We start from the raw sequence: 21,774 nt of genomic DNA, 5'->3' as shown, positions 1-21,774 counted from the left end.
AAATTTTGGCAAATATTATTATATTTCCTATTCATTCATTTACTTAATAAACATTTACTGAGAATCTATTCTTTGCCTTGCTGTACAAAATGCTGCCCCATCCACTATTCCTGTGAAGGAAGTCTTGGAGAAAGTCCTAACTGCAAGGCAAAAGGGATAAATGTCAGAAGATACGAGCAAACTGTATACTATTAATGTACAGAAGAGGTGATCATACGTTATACTGCCTTTCCCCAGGAGATGCATCAAGGCATTTATCACCTTTTTTCATAAAAATATCACAACAATTTTTTGGTTAGTCTATAAGCTCTATGAAGACAGGGAATCTGTGTCATTCATCCCTGAGTTCCTATATCTAACCAGTTGCCTAACAGAAAGCAAGCATTCAGGAAAATGTTTGATGAATCGATAAATAAATAAATAGGATTCTTCAGCTGGATCTTGAAGGATGGACATGATTTTAATAGGTAGAAAAGGGAGAGAACTTTCCACATAGGGGAAATAGCAATAAGTCAAGACACAGACCAGAGACTACAGCTTCTTTCCTGACTATTCCAGCATAATGATTTCTTAATTTTCTATTCTTGTACCTGTAGACAAACTATATCCCTGGCACCTTAACCTGTACTTTCATGCCTTCTCCTCCTCCTTTAGTTTTCTTGACATGCCTCCTTAAGGGCACGAACCCTGCTTTTTCCTTCTCTAAAATTCTCTTTTTCTGGCTCCCAGCACAGGTCTGCTCACATAAAAAGGCCACTGCGCTACGCTGGAATACAACCTGGACCTGGGGTCAATTACCTGCTTTCAGTTCTAGCTCTTTTGCTTACTTAGAGACTTTGGGTAGATCAATTAACCTCTCCAAATCTCAGCTTCTTCTATAAATTAGGAATTAACAATGTCTTTTTAGAAAGGAATGCTATCAAGATCAAATTTATCAATTCATTCAATACTAAATGCCTTTCTAAAACCTTCCAAGAGCTATATTAAGCACTGCAAATACATACATATATATATATATGTATTTGCATATATATGTGTGTAAGTGTATGTGTGTACACACACACACACAGGAGTTCGTGGTTTAGTGGAAAAAATTTTTAAATGAACATACTTGCAAAACAAAAAAACATACCAATATGAGATATCCTGAGAATGCTCCAATTTGAAGCTCATTTTCCTTAAAGTGATTTTGTAGCCTACAGAGAGGGTGATTCCACAGATTCTGCTTATAAATTCTAATCCTAAAAGGTCATCTAATCCTCCTGAGTTTCCTCCACAGCATCTGCATAGTCAGTCAACCAACATCTGCTTGAACACTTCCACGAATTCTCTAATCCAGAGACAATCTTTTTTTGTATTATCACAGAGTTTAAGCCCTAGATCATTCTTTCATTATGAAGCTCTTGTCATAATAAAAAGTCCAAACAAAGAAACACTAGTAGAGTATCATCTGATGAGAGATCAGTGCTCAATGATGCTAAACCATGTAAAAGGCAGATTGTGCCAAGTGAGGGCAGAGGGACCTGGCTATTCAGAGATGCAAGAACCTCAAAAGAAGTTAAATAAAAATCACTGCTGGGCTTCCCTGGTGGCGCAGTGGTTGAGAGTCTGCCTGCCGATGCAGGGGACACGGGTTCGTGACCCGGTTTGGGAGGATCCCACATGCCGCAAAGCGGCTGCGCCCGTGAGCCATGGTCACTGAGCCTGCGCGTCCAGAGCCTGCGCTCCACAATTGGAGAGGCCCGCGTACCGCAAAAAAAAAAAAAAAAAAAAAAAGCACTCCTGATGTCCAGCATATTAATATCACTAATGTTTTTATAAATTCTCTTGAGTCTTACAGTATCATCAATGATGTACTAAGAGGCTGAACACTGCACATTTAACAGAGAAGAAAAGATCTATAGCAGACTAATATGTTGCTTCCCAGGAGACTGGAAATAATTTATGTTAGTCTTGCACTAAGTAACATTAATTCTGTATATCTTTCTGTATGTGAACAGGCTAAGTAAACTAGGCCTAAGTTGGTACAAAGACCAATTATCTAGGACACTTTTGGACTATATGCAAACTAATGATAAATAAATACACCACTTCTTGTCTTTAATCATACAGAAAATACCTTTCAATCAAGGTAATTTGGTGATTTCACCACCTGCAATATCTAAGGACCGCTACCAGATTATTAAACCTCTAGGCCTCGGCACCCACCCCTCACTCCCCCTCCAAACTCTAATATATCACAAAGCTGCCCACGTCCGCAAAGACTCACAGATTTTGTGTGCTCTGGGCGTGGAGCAATCACTGGAGGTGGGGTAGCATCATCATCATCATCTTCATCTTCTGAAACTGGTAGCACTGCAGGAGTCTCAGACACCGTCTTCACGTTCTGCACAGTGGAGAAAAGCCAGATTCAGCATGTCCAGCTGACATGCAACTTAAGCTACCAGAGTCACCAATCTCCCAGAAGAAACCTTCTCCTGACACTCCTTCTGAAACACACATCAGCCTCAAGATCTCCACCTTTCTGTAGCCAGTCTCAGGAACTCAGCCACCTTCCCTCTCTTCTTTTAGATACCACTCCCCACTCAGGCCCTTGGGGGCTTCCTTCTCCCACCCAAAGCCTAACTGTGGATGGGGAAACCAGCTTACAGCTTCTCTACGTGCCTAGCCCAATCCAAACCCTGAACACAAGATCATAGTTCCTTCTTCTTCTATGAATTTTACTCCCTATGCTAAAGAGAGGATAAAGTACAAAATGCAGGGGAGGGATCAAAAGTTTGGGATTTCACAAAGTTTATCATTGTAATTCCTTAGTCTTTTCTGATACGATAAAAGTGGAAGTCCTGAGAGGCCTTTCCCTCTCCTTTTCCTTTCTTTACAAAAACTTACTGCAACCATTATGCCATCAGGTGCCCTTGCCTCAACCTGAAGATACAGAACATCAGAAGACCCTTGTCTCAAGAAGACAATGAGTTTTTCCCCAGATTGGATGCTATCTATTTCACTAAGCTTTTGCCCTTTCCTGGAATGAACCTTACCAGCACCACTGATTGAATATGCTATAATCTCAGCAACTTGATTTTCCCATGTAAACTGTACCAAAGCTGGGCTAAGACTGGCAGGTTTTAGGGCAGGTCCAGGCAAAAAGATCATACCATTACTGTTTATAACACATATTCAAGAGACAAAATAGCTCCAAAACATGAGATTTTTGATAGAGATTAAATGATTACAGTGTAGGGCCAGAGAAGCAAGGGATTTTTTGTATATATTGATATAATTCAACAGTTTCAGATATTTTCAGAGCATCTGCTTTGTGCTCAGTAAGATACTGTGATGAATGCTTTTGATATAAATGCACAAAAAAGAAAAAGATGGCCCATGTCCTAAAGCAGCTCACCATATGATGCAGGAGACAGAGGGACAATTCCCTTCTGCTGCCATTTGGGACCTCTGGAGAGAGGAATGTCAGGAGTCAGATTGACAGGGGATAAGTGAAGGAACTGTCTAGTCAAATGTTAGTCTAGAGCTACTGTGTGGGAGCCTGGTCTTTACTACATTTAACATACTAAGATAAAGAAAACTGGCAAGCTCATAGATTCTAACAGGGCCTCCAGTGCAGGGCATAACTAGAAAACTGCCAGTGACAGGCATATGTAAGCAACTAGCTTTGGTGATCACAGGCAATGAATCCATCCTCTGGGTCTCAAGTTTCATCACTCGAGGAACGTGGAAGAATAGGACAGGTATAATTTGAGGGGTGACCCTAAGTCACTTTTAGTTCTAAAATCCAATAGAGGTTCTTCCCTTGTCAAAGCACATATTTTGATATTTTTCTGCTCTAATTTCTTTTCTCCCTAATATTTCACTCAGCAAAATTTAACTAGGAACCCAAAATGAGAATGAGGTTAACTCAGCAGCCTCTTCATCATCAGGTGAAGAGGCCCTAGGTCTGACTAATGTAGACTATAAACACTTGTTTGTTGCCTCCTAAAACTCTATAAAGAAGGGGATTTCTGTTTTCCACAGGTGATGGCTTTGTGTGGTAGTATTAACAACTACCAGAATCAAGAGATTTAGGTTTTTGTCCCAGATTTTTATTTCTTATCCCTGTGTTCTTTGGCAAGCCTGTCCCACTCTAAGCTACAGTTTCTCATCCATAAAATGGAGGTGATGACAGATGCTCTCTGCCTACCTCAGAGGGCCACTGGGAGGAAGAAATGAAGTGATGTGAGTATACAAGCACTTTGTAAATGGCAAGGGGCTAGAAAGATGTAAGGAATCAATTAAATTATCATTATGTTTAATAACCACAAACCTCTTTTTTAAGAAGTGACTTCAACTCACCCATTCATTCACTGTGTACCAGGCTCTATTCAAAGCTCTGGGGCTATACTGAAGAACAAATTAGATAAAGCACCTGGTTTTATGGATTACATTTGAGAAGAAGATACAGTCAAAATTAATCACCAAACTACCAGGCAGTAATAAGATAAACACAGGAGAACAGAGGATGGTTGAGGGTAGGGAATTATTACTTTACATACAGTAGTCATGGAAAGGCCTCTCTAATGGCCTGAATGAAATGAGAAAATGAGCCATCAGACCCTCTGGGAAAAGAATATTCCTGGCAGATGGAAGAAATACAAAGACTCTGAGAGAAGGGGACATGCTTGGTGTGTTCCCAAAACCTCCAGGTGCCTACCTATACTACTGAGAAGTGCTTATGATTTTAAAACTGCTGAACTTTGGGTAGAAACATAGGAATCTCTGACGTTCTGGCCCAGGATTGCTCCCAACCATCCCACCCTAGCTCCATCAGAGGAGGGGTTCTTCCAGGACGAGGTAGGCTGTAACTATGGGACCCAAGAGGGCTTACATTCATTTGAAGCAGTGGGCAATGCCCAGGCCCAGTGGTGCCATCAGTGGAAGTGACCTCCCAGAGGTAGTAGCAGGAGAGTGTCAACCACTACTAGCCTGAGGTTGCAATACTGAATAAGGCAAACAAATTCTGGCCAAAGGTACAGCAGACACTAGAGAGAGGCCCCATACTAGTCATACATGTCTGGCTCTGTGCAGGTACCTAAAAACTTCGGAAGAGCCAAGCAGAACGTAGAAGTCTCTGGACAGCCCTGAAAGAGGTCTCAATAATTAGCAAGGATATAGATTTTAACAACACTATCAATCAACTCAACCTAACTGACATGTACAAAACTTCCCACCCAAGTTCTACAGAACACACATTACTTTTAATCACTTATGGGTAATTCTTCAGATAGAACATATGCTGGGCCATAAAACACATCTCAATAAATTTTGAATGACTGAAAACACACAAAATGTATTCTTTCACCACAGTAGAATTAAATTAGAGATAAACAACAAAAAGGAAATTTCTCCAAAGAAGATAAACAAATGCCAAAAAGCACATGAAAAGATGCTCAACATCATTATTAGGAAACGCAAATCAAAACCACAATGAGATACCACTTCACATCCACTGAGATGGCTATAATCAAAAGACAGACAATAGGGACTTCCCTGGTGGTCCAGTGGCTAAGACTCCACGCTCCCAATGCAAGGGGCCCAGGTTCAATCCCTGGTCAGGGAACTAGATCTCACATGCCACAACTAAAGATTCCACATGCCGCAATTAAATATCCCACATGCTGCAACTAAAAAGATCCCACACGTGGCAATGAAGATCCCCATGCTGCAATTAAGACCCGATGCAGTCAAATAAATAAATAAATATTTTTTAAAAATGACAGACAATAACAAATGTGGGGGAAGATATGGAGAAATTAGAAGCCTCCTAACGTTGGTGGGACTTTAAAAGGGTGCAGCCACTGTGGAACACAGCCTAGCAGTTCCTCAAAAGGTTAAACATAGAGTCACCATACGACTCAGAAATTCTACTCCTAGGTATATACCAAATAGAAATGAAAACATAGATCCACACCAAAACTTGTACATGAATGTTAGTATGAGCATTATTTAGAATAGCCCAAAAGAAGAAACAGCCAAATGCCCATCAACTGATGAATGTAAAAAATGTAGTATATCAATACAATAGAATATTACTCAGACATAAAAAGGAATCATGCTGATACATGCTACAACACGGATGAACCTCGCAAGCTTTTAAGTGAAAGAAGCTAGACACAAAAGGCTACATGTTATACAAGTCCATTTATATAAAATGTCTAGAAAAGGTAAATTTATACAGACAGAAAGATCAGTGGTTTCCTAGGGTTAGGCATGGGAGTTTGAATGAAGTGTAAATGAGTACAAGGGAACTTTTGTGGTGGTGGCAATATTCTAAAACTAGACTAGTGATAGTTGCACAAGTCTATAAATTTAATAAAATCATTGAACTGTACAATCAGTATGGGTGAATTTTATAGTATGTAAATAATACCTCAATAATGCTGCCTTTTAAAAGTTAAATTTTTAAATTATATGTAAAACCAGTAGGTTCTCATTACACATTTCATATAATACAGATATATAAGGAGTTAGAAGTGAAAATTCCTCAGGAATGCCTGACAAAGATGGCAGATTGAACACAGGCATTTATTTCTTAAAACCTCACTAGAACTATAATAAATGAATGGCCTTTTAAAGGCATTAAACCTGAAGGTTGGAGAGAACAGGATAGGAGGCAAGATTAGCAAAGGAGGCAATGACTGATGGATGAGCAGTAACTGTCAAGGAGAATGATTCCAAAGCTGATGGTAGGCAAACCTGAAAACCAATCTACATATCTATGCTGCAAAATCAAGGCAAGGTAAAACAGAGTAAATTTTTTTAAAAACAGAGAATCAGTCCAGGAAGTCTAAAAAACCAGGAGTTCCAGTAAGAGAAAACAAAGAAAAGTGGGGAAGACATCATCAACGAAATAATTCAGGAAAATTTCCTAAAACTGAAGCCTTGAGTCCAGGTTGAAAGAGTCCACAAAGCTCCTCACAAATTAAGTAGGTGAATATAGGGATGTAATTATGAAATTTCAAAGCAGTGGTGACAATAAAGATGCTACAAACTTCCCAAGTGAAAAATAAAAAATAGGTCAGATGCAAAGATGCAAGAATAAATAGCTTTGAACTTGAATAGCCACTGCTGAAAGCTAGATGACAAAAGGGCAATGTTTTCCAAATACTGGTAGAAAATTATTTTCAACCCAGAATTCCATATTCAGCCAAATATCAATCAAATGGTAGAATAGAATAGAGGCGCTCCATTTTGAGACCTGAAAGATATTAAATATTTACTTTCTCAAAGCTACTGGAAGATGGACTCCACCAAACTGGGAAGCCAACTAAAAATGAAGAAGCATTGCACAGAGAAACTCCAATACAGAAATTTCAAAGACAATAATCTTAAAAAACAATAATCTTAATCTTCTAATCCTCTAATTCTTCCTGAATCTCCTTGAATAATCTTCTGTGTCCCTTATTCTCATACTTTCCATGTGTTTTTATATTTTATATCAATAATCCACCTTTACATGCATTTTTTAATCCTTGGGAATTTGTTTCTTCAACTATACTTTTAATTTCTAAGAATTCTTTTTTTATCCTCTGATTGATCTACCTGCAGTGTTTTTGTGGATGCAACATCTATAGAACCTCTCAATATATTAGATTTTTTAAAACTTTCTTTCCTGAATTATCAATTTCCTCTGGGGTCAGTTTTATTTCTTTTTCTTGGTCCTTTTCTTTAACGCTTTGTTTCTCTCAAATGTCTAGAGATCCTTGGCTCTCCCCTCATATTTATCAGTGAAAAACCATATTAATTAGTGTATTCGACTAGCATGAGTTTCCTCTGTAGTTGTGTAAGTCTATTTCTCTGCTGTACCTTCCTCTGAATGGGAGGTCTGATGCAGTCTGTACGTGAGTTATACAGATGTGGTAACTGGCAAGCATCACTTTAGGGTGAGCTGCCATGGAAGAGTATGTATGGTATGTATACCTCTCCTCCCAGTTGTCAAAAGCATCAGGAATTTATCCTTGGGATGCAGAAATTTAATGTATTTTCTTCCACTGCAGAGCTATTTCTCCTTTTTCCTCTACTTTATGCCTGTTGCAGAGATCTGTAGTTAACTCCAGTTCTGCTCTGCTTCTCTCTCTTCTCTCCCTGTACCCACACTAGGCATTTTCCTCAAGTAGGCAGTTTACCTTCTTCAGACAAGTATCTGGTTTAAGCTTAGGATCAACCTTCTGGTACCTTTTGCTCACTGTAACATGGACAGTGCCCCTGCTGTTTCACTTACAGAATTTAATTTACTCTTGAAGATGACCCAAGATTCCTTCCTTTTTTTTTTTTTTGCAGTACGCGGGCCTCTCACTGTTGTGGCCTCTCCCGTTGCGGAGTACAGGCTCCAGACGCGCAGGCTCAGCGGCCACGGCTCACGGGCCCAGCCGCTCTGCGGCACGTGGGATCCTCCCGGACCGGGGCACGAACCCGCGTCCCCTGCACCGGCAGGCGGACTCTCAACCACTACACCACCAGCGAAGCCCTCCTTCCTGCTTTTTATATATATTCTCTCAGACCATTTTCTCTTGAGCTACTCTTATCTTCCTAGGAAATTTGTCTTCCACATACATACAGCAGCTGTGCTTTCGGCTGCTCCAATCAATCTGATCTTATCTGCTTTCTACCTTCCATGAATTCCCGACAATGGTTTATTAACATCCTGTTTTTGTTTTGGAGCACTGTTTTGAATTAATTTTTTATGTATCTTTTCTGAAATTAAGAAATTTAGTATAGCAGGAGACGTAAACATATGAATTCACCCCACTACACTGACCCAATTTCCAGAGGAATCTTTCTAAGATGGTAGTTTAGACTAAAACGCACAACTAACTATCTCACTTAAAATACTTCCGATTTAAAATATTTCCTTAGGAGACCTTCAAGATGGCGGAGGAGTAAGAAGTGGAGATCACCTTCCTCCCCACAAATACATTAGAAATACATCTGCATGTGGAACAACTCCTACAGAACACCTACTGAATGCTAGCAGAAGACCTCAGACTTCCCAAAAGGTAGGAAATGCCCCACGTACCTGGGTAGGGCAAAAGAAAAGGGAAAAAAGAGAGACAAAAGAATAGGGATGGGACCTGAACCTCTGGGAGGGAGCTGTGAAGGAGGAAAAGTTTCCACACATTAGGAAGCCCCTTCACTGGCAGAGACGGGGGTGGGGGTGGGAAGCTTCAGAGCCACGGAGGAGGGCACAGCAACAGGGGTGCAGAGGGCAAAGTGGAGAGATTCCCGCACAGAGGATCGGTGCTGACCAGTCCGCTCACCTGCTGGGATGGGTGGGGGCTGGGAGCTGAGGCTCGGACTTCGGAGGTCAGATCCCAGGGAGAGGACTGGGGTGGGCTGTGTGAATACAGCCTGAAGGGGGCTAGTGCATCACAGCTAGCCAGGAGGGAGTCCAGGAAAAAGTCTGGAGCTGCCAAAGAGGCAAGAGACCATTGCTTCGGGGTGCTCGAGGAGAGGGGATTCAGAGCACCGGCCTAAACCAGCTCCAGAGACAGGTGCAAGCCACGGCTATCAAACGGACACCAGAGATGGGCATGAAACACCAAGGCTGCTGCTGCAGCCACCAACAAGCCTGTGTGCAAGCACAGGTCAATATGCACACCTCCCCTCCAGGGAGCCTCTGCAGCCCATCACTGCCAGGGTCCCGTGATCCAGGGACAATTTCCCCAGGAGAAAACACGGCATGCCTCAGGCTATGGCAATGTCATGCTGGCCTGTGACGCCGCAGGCTTGCCCCACATTCCGTACCCCTTGCTTCCCCCGGCCTGAGTGAGCCAGAGCCCCCTAATCAGCTGTTCCTTTAACCCCGTCGTGTCTGAGCGAAGAACAAAACTCCTCAGGTGACCTACATGCAGAGGCGGGGCCGAATCCAAAGCTGAACCCCAGGAACTGTGAGAACAAAGAAGAGAAAGGGAAATTTCTCTCAGCAGCCTCAGGAGCAGCAGATTAAATCTCCACAATCAGTTTGATGTACCCTGCATCTGTGGAATACCTCAATAGACAAAAAATCATCCCAAAATTGAGGCGGTGAACTTTGGGAGCAACAATATATACATTTTTTTCATTTTTCTCTTTTTCCCGTGTGCCTGACAGGGTCTTGATGCTCACACCGGGTGTCAGGCCTGTGGCTCTGAGGTGGGAGAGCTGAGTTCAGGACATTGGTCTACCAGAGACCTCCTAGCTCCATATAATATCAAACAGCAAAAGCTCTGCCAGAGATCTCCATCTCAACGCTAAGACGCAGCTCCACTCAATGACCAGCAAGCTACAGTGCTGGACACCCTATGCCAAGCAACTAGCAAGACAGGAACACAACCCTACCCATTAGCAGAGAGGCTGCCTAAAATCATAATAAGATCACAGACACACCAAAACACAACACTGGATGGGGTCCTGCCCATCAGAAAGAGAAGATCCAGCCTCAGCCACCAGAACACAGGCACCAGTTCCCTCCACCAGGAAACCTACACAATCCACTGACCAACCTTACCCACTGGGGGCAGACACCAAAAACAACGGGAACTACGAACCTGCAGCCTGTGAAAAGGAGACCCCAAACACAGTAAGTTAAGCAAAATGAGAAGACAGGGAAACACACAGTAGATGAAGGGACAAGGTAAAAACCCACCAGAACAAACAAATGAAGAGGAAATAGGCAGTCTACCTGAAAAAATATTCAGAGTAATGATAGTAAAGATGATCCAAAATCTTGGAAATAGAATGGAGAAAATACAAGAAAGGACTAGAAGAACTAAAGAGCAAACAAACAATGATGAACAACAAAATAAATGAAATTAAAAATTTTCTAGAAGGAATCAATAGCACAATAACTGAGGCAGAAGAACGGATAAGTGACCTGCAAGATAAAATAGTGAAAATAACGACCACAGAGCAGAATACAGAAAAAAGAATGAAAAGAATTGAAGATAGTCTCAGAGACCTCTAGGACAACATTTATCGCACCAACATTCAAATTATAGAGGTCCCAAATAAATAAGAAAAAGAAAGGGTCTGAGAAAATCTTTCAAGAGATTATAGTTGAAAACTTCCCTAATATGGGAAAGGAAATAGTCAAGCCCAGGAAGCACAGAGAGTCCCATACAGGATAAATGCAAGGAGAAACAGGCCAAGACACATATTAATCAAACTACCAAAAATTAAATACAAAGAGAAAATAGTAAAAGCAGCAAGGGAAAAACAATGAATAACATACAAGGGAATGCCCATAAGGTTAACAGCTGATCTTTCAGCAGAAACTCTGCAAGCCAGAAGGGAGTAGCAGGACATATTTAAAGTGATAAAAGGGAAAAACCTACAACCAAGATTATTCTACCCAGCAATGATCTCATTCAGATTCGATGGAGAAATTAAAACCTTTACAGAAAACCAAAAGCTAAGAGAATTCAGTACCACCAAACCAGCTTTACAACAAATGCTAAATGAACTTCACTAGGCAGGAAACACAAGAGAAGGAAAAGACGTACACTAACAAACCAAAAACAATTAAGAAAATGGTAAAAGAACATACATCGATAATTACCTTGGGGTAAACAGATTAAATGCTCCAACCAAAAGACAAAGACCGGCCGAATGGATACAAAAACAAGACCCTTATATATGCTGTCTACAAGAGACCCACTTCAGACCTAGGGACACATACAGACTGCAAGTGAGGGGATAGAAAAAGATATTCCATGCAAATGGAAATCAAGAGAAAGCTGGAGTAGCAATTCTCATATCAGACAAAAGAGACTTTGAAATAAAGACTATTACAAAAGACAAGGAAGGACACTACATAATGGTGAAGGGATCAATACAAGAAGAAGATATAATAATTGTAAATATTTATGTAACCAACATAGGAACACCTCAATATATAAGGCAAATGCTAACAGCCATAAAAGGGGAAATTGACAGTAACACAATAATAGTAGGGGACCTTAACACCCCACTTTCACCAATGGACAGATCATCCAAAACGAAAATAAATAAGGAAACACAAGCTTTAAATGACACATTAGGGCTTCCCTGGTGGCACAGTGGTTGAGAGTCCACCTGCCGATGCAGGGGTCATGGGTTCATGCCCAGGTCCGGGAAGATCCCACATGCCGCGGAGCGGCAGGCCTGTGAGCCATGGCCGCTGGGCCTGAGCGTCCAGAGCCTGTGCTCAGCAACGGGAGAGGCCACGGCAGTGAGAGGCCCATGTACCACACACACACAAAAAAAGACACATTACACAAGATGGACTTAATTGATATTTATAGGACATTCCATCCAAAAACCACAGAATACACTTTCTTCACAAGTGCTCATGGAACATATCCAAGATAGATCATATCTTGGGTCACATATCAAGCCTTGGTAAATTTAAGAAGACTGAAATCATATCAAGTATCTTTTCCGACCACAATGCTATGAGACTAGATATCAATTACAGGAAAAAATCTGTAAAAAATACAAACACATGGAGGCTAAACAATACACTACTAAATAACCAAGAGGTCACTGAAGAAACCATAGAGGAATTCAAAAAATAACTAGAAATAAATGACAATGAAAACACAATGACTCAAAACCTATGGGATGCAGCAAAAGCAGTTCTAAGAGGGAACTTGATAGCAATACAAGCCTACCTCAAGAAAGAAGAAACATCTCAAATAAACAACCTAACCTTACACCTAAAAGCAGTTTGAGAAAGAAGAACAAAAAAACCCCAGTGTTAGTAGAAAGAAAAAATCATAAAGATCAGATCAGAAATAAATGAAATAGAATGAAGGAACAATAGCAAAGATCAATAAAACTAAAAGCTGGTTCTTTCAGAAGATAAACGAAATTGATAAACCATTAGCCAGACTCAGCAAGAAAAAAGGGAGAATACTCAAATCAATAGAATTAGAAATGAAAAAGGAAAAGTAACAACTGACACTGCAGAAATACAAAGGATCATGAGAGATTACTACAAGCAAGTATATGCCAAAAAAATGGACAATCTGGAAGAATTGGACAAATTGTTAGAAAAGCACAACTTTCCGAGACTGAACCAGGAAGAAAGAGAAAATATAAACAGACCAATCACAAGCACTGAAACTGAGACTCTGATTAAAAATCTTCCAACAAACAAAAGCCCCAGACCAGATGGTTTCACAGGCGAATTCTATCAAAAATTTAGAGAAGAGCTAACACCTATCCTTCTCAAACTCTTCCAAAATATAGCAGAGGGAGGAACACTCCCAAACTCATTCTAAGAGACCACCATCACCCTGATACCAAAACCAGACAAAGATGTCACAAAGAAAGAAAACTACAGGCCAATATCACTGATGAACATAGATTCAAAAATCCTCAACAAAATACTAGCAAACAGAATCCAACACCACATTAAAAGGATCATACACCATGATCAAGTGGCGTTTATCCCAGGAATGCAAGGATTCTTCAATATACGCAAATCAATGTGATACACCACATTAACAAATTGAAGGATAAAAACCATATGATCATTTCAATAGATGCAGAAAAAGCTTTTGACAAAATTCAACACTCATTTATGATAAAAATCATCCAAAAGTAGGCATAGAGGGAACTTACCTCAACATAATAAAGGCCGTATATGACAAACCCACAGTCAACATCGTTCTCAATGGTGAAAAACTAAAACCATTTCCACTAAGATCAAGAACAAGACAAGGTTGTCCACTCTCACCACTATTATTCAATATAGTTTTGAAAGTTTTAGCCACAGCAATCAGAGAAGAAAAAGAAATAAAAGGAATCCAAATCAGAAAAGAAGAAGTAAAGCCGTCACTGTTTGCAGATGACATGATACTATACATAGAGATCCTAAAGATGCTACCAGAAAACTACTAGAGCTAATCAACGAATTTGGTAAAGTAGCAGGATACAAAATTAATGCACAGAAATCTCTTGCATTCCTATACACTAATGATGAAAAATATGAAAGAGAAATTAAGGAAACACTCCCATTTACCACTTCAACAAAAGAATAAAATGCCTAGGAATAAACCTACCTAAGGTGACAAAAGACCTGTATGCAGAAAACTATAAGACACTGATGAAAAAAATTAAAGATGATACAAACAGATGGAGAGATATACCATGTTATGGATTGGAAGATTCAACATCGTGAACATGACTATACTACCCAAAGCAATCTACAGATTCAATGCAATACCTATCAAACTACCAATGGCATTTTTCACAGAACTAGAACAAAAAATTGCATAATTTGTATGGAAACACAAAAGACCCCAAATAGCCAAAGCTATCTTGAGAACGAAAAACGAAGCTGGAGGAATCAGGCTTCCTGCCTTCAGACTATACTACAAAGCTACAGTAAACAAGACAGTATGGTACTGGCACAAAATCAGAAATATAGATCAATGGAACAGGATAGAAAGCCCAGAGATAAACCCATGCACATATGGTCACCTTATTTTCAATAAAGAAGACAAGAGTATACAATGGAGAAAAGATAGCCTCTTCAGTAAGTGGTGCTGGGAAAACTGGACAACTACATGTAAAAAAATGAAATTAGAACACTCCTTAACACCATATACAAAAATAAACTCCAAATGGATTAAAGACCTAAATGTAAGGCCAGGCACTATAAAACTCTGAGAAGAAAACAGGCAGAACACTCTATGACATAAATCACAGCAAGATCCTTTTTGACACACCTCCTAGAGAAATGGAAATAAAAACAAAAATAAACAAATGGGACCTAATGAAACTTAAAACCTTTTGCACAGCAAAGGAAACCATAAACAAGACCAAAAGACAACCCTCAGAATTGGAGAAAATATTTTCAAATGAAGCAACTGACAAAGGATTAATCTCCAAAATTTACAAGCAGCACATGCAGCTCAATATCAAAAACACAAACAACCCAATACAAAAATGGGCAGAAGACCTAAACAGACATTTCTCCAAAGATATACAGATTGCCAACAAACACATGAAAGAATGCTCAACATCACTAATCGTTAGAGAAATGCAAATCAGAACTACAGTGAGGTATCACCTCACACCAATCCAAACGGCAATCATCAAAAAATCTACAAACAATAAATGCTGGAGAGTGTGTGGAGAAAAGGGAACCCTCTTGCACTGTTGGTGGGAATGTAAATTGATACAGCCACTATGGAGAACAGTATGGAGGCTCCTTAAAACACTAAAAATAGGTGCTTCCCTGGTGGCACAGTGGTTGGGAGTCTGCCTGCCGATGCAGGGGACACGGGTTCGTGCTCTGTTCTGGGAAGATCCCACATGCCGCGGAGCAGCTGGGCCCGTGAGCCATGGCTGCTGGGCCTGTGCGTCCGGAGCCTGCACGTCCAGAGCCTGTGCTCTGCAATGGGAGAGGCCGCAACGGTGAGAGGCCCGCGTACCGCAAAAAAAAAAAAAAACAAAACACACACTAAAAATAGAACTACCATACGACCCAGCAATCCCACTACTGGGCATATATCCTGAGAAAACCATAATTCAAAAAGAGTCATGTACCACAATGTTCACTGCAGCTCTATTTACAATAGCCAGGACATGGAAGCAACCTAAGTGTCCATCGACAGATGAATGGATAAAGAAGATGTGGTACATATATACAATGGAATATTACTAAGCCATAAAAAGAAACGAAATTGAGTTATCTGTAGTGAGGTGAACGGACCTAGAGTCTGTCATACAGAGTGAAGTAAGTCAGAAAGAGAAAAACAAATACCGTACGCTAACACATATATATGGAGTCTAAAAAAAAAAAGGTTCTGAAGAACCTAGGGGCAGGCCAGGAATAAAGTAGCAGACATAGAGAATGGATTTGAGGACACGGGGAGGGGGAAGGGTAAGCTGGGATGAAGTGAGAGAGTGGTATGGACTTATATATACTACCAAATGTAAAATAGATAGCTAGTGGGAAGCAGCCACATAGCACAGGGAGATCAGCTCAGTGCTTTGTGACCACCTAGGGGGTGGGATAGGGAGGGAGGGAGTGAGACGCAAGAGGGAGGAGATATGGGGATATAGGTATATGTATAGCTGATTCACTTATAAAGCAGAAACTAACACACCATAGTAAAGCAATTATACTCCAATAAAGATATTTAAAAAAATAAAAATTAAATAAAATACTTTCTTAGCTCCAGCACAGAGACCAAGTTCTTTTGCCTGACATGATGGATCCTTAACAACTTGGCATTTGTTCATGCTACCTCACACAAGAAAGCATTGATTGCCCTTTTCTCTGGCTAGTATCATTGCCTATGTTTACCTGAAACTGTATTATCAATCCTTGTTTACGTGTTCTGATTCCTCACTAAACTGTAAGATCAAGAGCAATGACCTTACCTGCCCTTGATCTTAGGCACTCAAAGAGCCTATCACATAATAGATGATCATTTTATAAATGAGAATTCAGGCACTTAAGTGCTATGTAATCTGGGAGATATATCTCAGACCAATGAGCCACAAATAAAAGAATTTTCGAGCTAGAAGAAACCTTAAAGGTTATGTTTATTAAATGAACAAATCGTAGGGCCCAAGAACCTTGTGCAAACTGTTCTGTACTACCAAGCAGAATAAATCACTCCATTAAATATGACCCCCATGGTACATTATTCATGTACCCCTCTTGCAGCCCTTATCCTTCTATTCTGTTGTTAATTTTTTCTCAAGGACTAAGACAGTGTAAAATTTATCTGTGTATCACTAACACCTGGGCACAAAGAAAGTGCTATGTAAATATCTATGGTATGAATGTATAAATGAATGCTGAGGAGAACTGAATTTTGTATTGGTTTCTACTACTAATTCATTCAAGGATAGGGAGCAAGTCACATAATCTCTCTGAGTCCCAATTTCTTAACTTGTGTCATGGAGGTTATAATCTCATCCAATTATTTCCCAAATCAATTGGAAAGATCTGTGTGAAACCAATATGGAAAACAATGCAATACTACCACAGTACAAACCAATACTACCACAGTCACATATCCCCCATGTGAAACTAGTAAGAAAATAAAGAGGACTGAGCCACAGGGAAAAGTCTGAGTTGGGGAGAAAAATGTCCTTTACAGCCTGGTAAACCAGTACACGTTTTTACCAAGCAGGTGTCATCCTCTCTGCCATATGGCATGAGCCCCAGGGCCCCTCCTCCTCACTAAGGAACAACAGAGCTAAGGCTTTACTGCAGTCTCCTTTATAAGACCTCTCTGACATCATCTTTCTCAGTTCCCTGCCACAGTGAAAACAATCCAGGACAGGGACTCAGACGACCCTAGTTCTAATCTGGTTGTGCCACAATAGCAATTATGAGCCTTCAGGAAAGTCTGTTTTCCTACCTGTGAAGTGGGGATGCTAATCTGTTCACTAAGTAATTGTGAGGACTAATTATGCTAACATACATAAAGTTACTAGCACACTGCCTGGCACATATTAGCTACACGATAAATAATAGCTGTTACTCCTCCTATAAAGGCATAAAGACATTTGTGCCACAAGGCACAGCTCAGCTTTGGTTAAGGTCCCTTCTTCAATAATTTGCAGTTCAATAATGGGGAGAAACTCCCAAGGATCTTAACATTAGCAAATTCTTCCCCACCTTTTAATTGTATCTATTCCATTTGATGAAAGAATGAATAAGGGGAAAGCGATACAGACTGGGAATCAGATATCTACTGCCATTAACCATTCTCAATTTCAGTTTTATCATCGATTATACAAGGATAATAACCCACCTCATTAAACTCCTATGAAGATTAAAAGAGGTAGTGAATAAGAAAGGACTCAGTATGCTACAAGGCAATGGACATATGAACATTTTTTATTATTGATTACAGTATAAATGACTCAGAATAAACCAATCCCCATTGCTGAAAGCATGGTTCAAAGTATTTGGATGGTGACTCAGTATTGTGTTAGAATGTATGACTCCCCCACTTAAAATTCTTCAATAGCTTCTCATTACCTTTAAGATAAAGTTAAAATTCCTACATGATCTGACCTGCCTCCCCTCCCCTCCCCTCCCCTCCCCACCAGCCACCTCTAGTCCCTTCACACTTCACATCCCAATCATAACAAACCACTTGCAGTTCTCTGTACAAGCCTACCTCACGAACTTCCTTGTCTTGGCACATGCTAATTATTCTCTGTCGGGAATACGCTTGTCTCTTCATAATTCTTCCCCAAGATAACGAATTCAGCTCAGACTGCACCATCAAGAAGCTTTCTTTATACACCCAACCTTTTATTCAGTAAATTGTTCCTTGCCAGATGCCAGGGGTCCAGTAATTGACAAGTGAGACACAGCCCCTGGCCTCGTGAAGTTTTAGCAGGCTGCACTGTAAGTGTTTGTGCCTTCGTGTCACTTACAGGATTGGGAGATTCTTAGGAGTTGGGATAATGTCTGATTCATCCCTATATTGCCACTTCTCCACACAGGACCTGGCATAGAATAGGGGCTTTGCAAATGTTTAGTAAATCAATATGAAATAACCAACTTTGCACAAGAGACAACACTGGATATAAAGAATAGCAGTATTCTAGTATATAAGTCACAGCTTAATAGCCATTAAGACCCTTTTGGATACATCAGCATCTCATCTTATAATCTGCCTTGGAAAACAGAATTTGTAAGTTATGAAGGGCAGAGGGACCTTTGAGGTCACCAGTGACTCCTATCACATTCCTTCAAGTGATAGGGCATTCACTACAACTTCAGAGGACAGAATGAATGACCTTAAATTAATAGGATCTGCTCCCTTCAACAATTAGCCCTAATCCTGGTTTTGTAGACCCAACCAACCCAAAAGAAAGAATTCTCCTCTAAATGCAACTATTTGAAGACATCTCTAAGTAAAGTGTATCATTCTCATTTATTGATGAAAAAACTGAAGCTCAGAAAGGCAAACTGGCTTTCGTAAGGGTCAAAGTGAAAACTGAAAATTGAGCCTAGCAGCCAGTTCTTCTGGTTCCAGGGTTAGGATTTCTAGCGCATTCATAAATTAAAGCTGGAAGGGATGTTTGTTGTTTATTAAGTCCAATTCCTTTACTCTGAGGCCCAGGGTGGGAAAGTGACCAAGATGAGTACCCCCCAGCCCAGGCTCTGCATCTACCACACTTGACTTGATCCCTAAAAAATCATACCTGCCCATATCAGAATAGAGGAAATAAAGGCTTACCAAAGTGTTAGAAGAATTATAATCCTCAGCTGATTTATCTGCAAAAGGAAAAAGACAAGGGACTCAGTCAGTAAACAATTACAGTTAATCCTTTCTTGAGACCTAAGGAAGCCTATTCACTAAAGCACTTGCCAAGCTCAGAATAATAACAGTGTTACTGGTACTACAGGCCCAACACCATTTTAAACACATTATACACATTACGTCCTCTAATCCTCACTACAGTTCTCAGTACTATTAGTATGTCCACTTTCACAGATTTGGAAACTGATGTTCAGAGAAGAGAAGTAATTTGTCCACAAATTACTTAGCACAAAGGTTATTAGGAGTCAAGATTTGAATCCTGGTCTAATTCTAAATACTAGGTTAGAACTATATCCACATCATCAGGCCTCAATGATCAAGGAAATTTCCTGTATTCTAAGAGAAAGGGAAAGCATTCCTGGCTGGCATCACCCTGAGCCATCTATAACAAATCATGACCAGCAAGTGGCTTTAGCTTTTAGAAAGGATCCTTCTACATCCATGTCTATTCCCCACAAGGAGAGAAAGACTAAGCCTTAGGAAAAGAGATGTATTAGTCATCTCAAGTATAATTAAAGGCAGGGTCTTATTTCTAAGAATAGGTCCAAGCTCCTTCAATCAGATAATCACCATATTTTATTAATTCCGAGACATGTATTTTTTCACGTTAACATTTCAGAAAGAGATGTGTCCTACAATCAAAAGTATTTCATGATTTAATTGGCAGCTTCTTTTTCTTTAGGGGCATGTAAAATAACAATGCACCTTACAATCAATGATATCTTAGACTTGATAAACTATGAAACAGACCCAATGGAAATCTTAGCAAGAAAATAAGTTTAAAGACCAAGTATTGTGTTTGGATTTATTCTTTAATTCCTAAAAGTCCAAGAAGAAATTGATTTCACCAGTTCACCACCAATGGGAATTAAGGAGAAGAAATATTATATCAAATCCTACATCTTCCTCACCGAGAAACAAGCCCAGAGAATGTCCAAGATCTCAATTCCATCATACATGAAAGTATCAGGTATAGCTTCTTTGGTCCTATGACAAATTATGAACCCATAAACTGTGACAATATGTTCTTAAAACAAACCCTGAATAGCCAGCTGTACTCTGGATAAATCAATTCAGAATATAGCTTAAACATAATTCACTTGTTTTTCTTGTCCAAAAGCACATTCTATACCAAGTGCAATACTATGCCTTCCTTGCACCACCCCTAACCTTATGTACTGCTAGTATTTTTGAGGACTGGGTATTCTGGTAATAAATATATCTCCACCATATAAAAAATAAGTACGTTTGCTCCTTTTAAATGTGATGTACAATTTCTGTATATAAAAATCAAATTCCATAGCACAGAATGACAGAGCAGAAAGTACTTGCAATCCCTTCATTTTACAAATAAATAAACTCGGGTTCAGAGGAAAAGAAACTGGTTCAAGGTTACATAAATCAGTCGCAAAGTAGGGCTAAAACCCAGAACCTGGCATTGTCAATCTAGTCAAGGCTTTGCTTATCACATTAGCTACTAGTTGGTACAGAAGATAAAGTGATGAAAAGACAGGAAACTTAACAAAAAATTGGCACGGAGGATTGTGCTTGGGCTTTTAGACAGCGAAGGATTTAAAGGCCCAAGTTGAAAACACACTTCCAACACTGGTATATCACTCAACTGATATGTTGAGGTTCTATGAATAAGTCACTTAATTTCCCTGAGCCTAATTAATTTCACTGAGTCTGCAAAATGGGGATAATGCCCTTGCGTTTCCAATCTCCCAAGGCCGTCATGAGAATCAAATGAGATGGTTTATGTGCAAGCATATACAAATTGAAGTAGTGTTATCATAATTAATAGTATGAGAAGAAAGGAAATAGGAAAATGAGAGATAGGACATTAAAAATAACTGTGCCAGGGCTTCCCTGGTGGCGCAGTGGTTGAGAGTCCGCCTGCCGATGCAGGGGATGCGGGTCCGTGCCCCGGTCCGGGAGGATCCCACATGCCGCGGAGCGGCTGGGCCCGTGTGTCATGGCCACTGACTGAGCCTGCGCGTCCGGAGCCTGTGAGGCGCAACGGGAGAGGCCACAACAGTGAGAGGCCCGCGTACCGCAAAAAAATAAAAAATAAAAAAATAACTGTGCCATAAACAACAAGGTCCTGCATATAATACAGATAACTATAATCAGTATCCTGTGAAAAACCATAATGGAAAAGAATATTTTAAAAAAGAATGTATTTATAACCGAATCACTTTGCTGTACAGCAGTAATTAACACAACATTGTAAATCAACTATACTTCAATTAAAAAAAATTTTTTTTTTAAAGTGCCAAATATACAGTTTTGCTTGGAGTTGCCTTGGTCTTCAACTTACAGAAAACAAAAAATCCCTCACGTGTGTATGCATGTGCACACACACACACATTTGCACAAATTTATACACACAGAAGTAGCTGTATGGACACATATCTATACATTCTATACATATACACTCAATGTTATTCAT

The 21,774-nt window shown here is 40.0% G+C and overlaps 1 protein-coding gene across 4 annotated transcripts in view; it reads right to left on the bottom strand.

Moving 5' to 3' along the window:
* Positions 1–21,774, bottom strand: part of PAK1 (p21 (RAC1) activated kinase 1) — a 151,053-nt gene that overhangs the window by 32,058 nt on the left and 97,221 nt on the right. For all 4 annotated transcript variants that reach the window (XM_032641290.1, XM_032641293.1, XM_032641292.1 and 1 more), the window contains exons 5-6: positions 19,239–19,276; positions 2,270–2,386 (exon numbers count right to left, since the gene is read on the bottom strand). In XM_032641290.1, coding sequence (XP_032497181.1) covers positions 2,270–2,386; positions 19,239–19,276 — 155 coding nt within the window. The remainder of the gene's footprint in view (positions 1–2,269; positions 2,387–19,238; positions 19,277–21,774) is intronic.

This window comes from Phocoena sinus, chromosome 8 (assembly GCF_008692025.1).
Source record: "Phocoena sinus isolate mPhoSin1 chromosome 8, mPhoSin1.pri, whole genome shotgun sequence".
NCBI lineage: Eukaryota > Metazoa > Chordata > Mammalia > Artiodactyla > Phocoenidae > Phocoena > Phocoena sinus.
The sequence above is the reverse complement of the archived record's forward strand: the minus strand, read 5'-3'. Positions and strand labels throughout refer to the sequence as shown.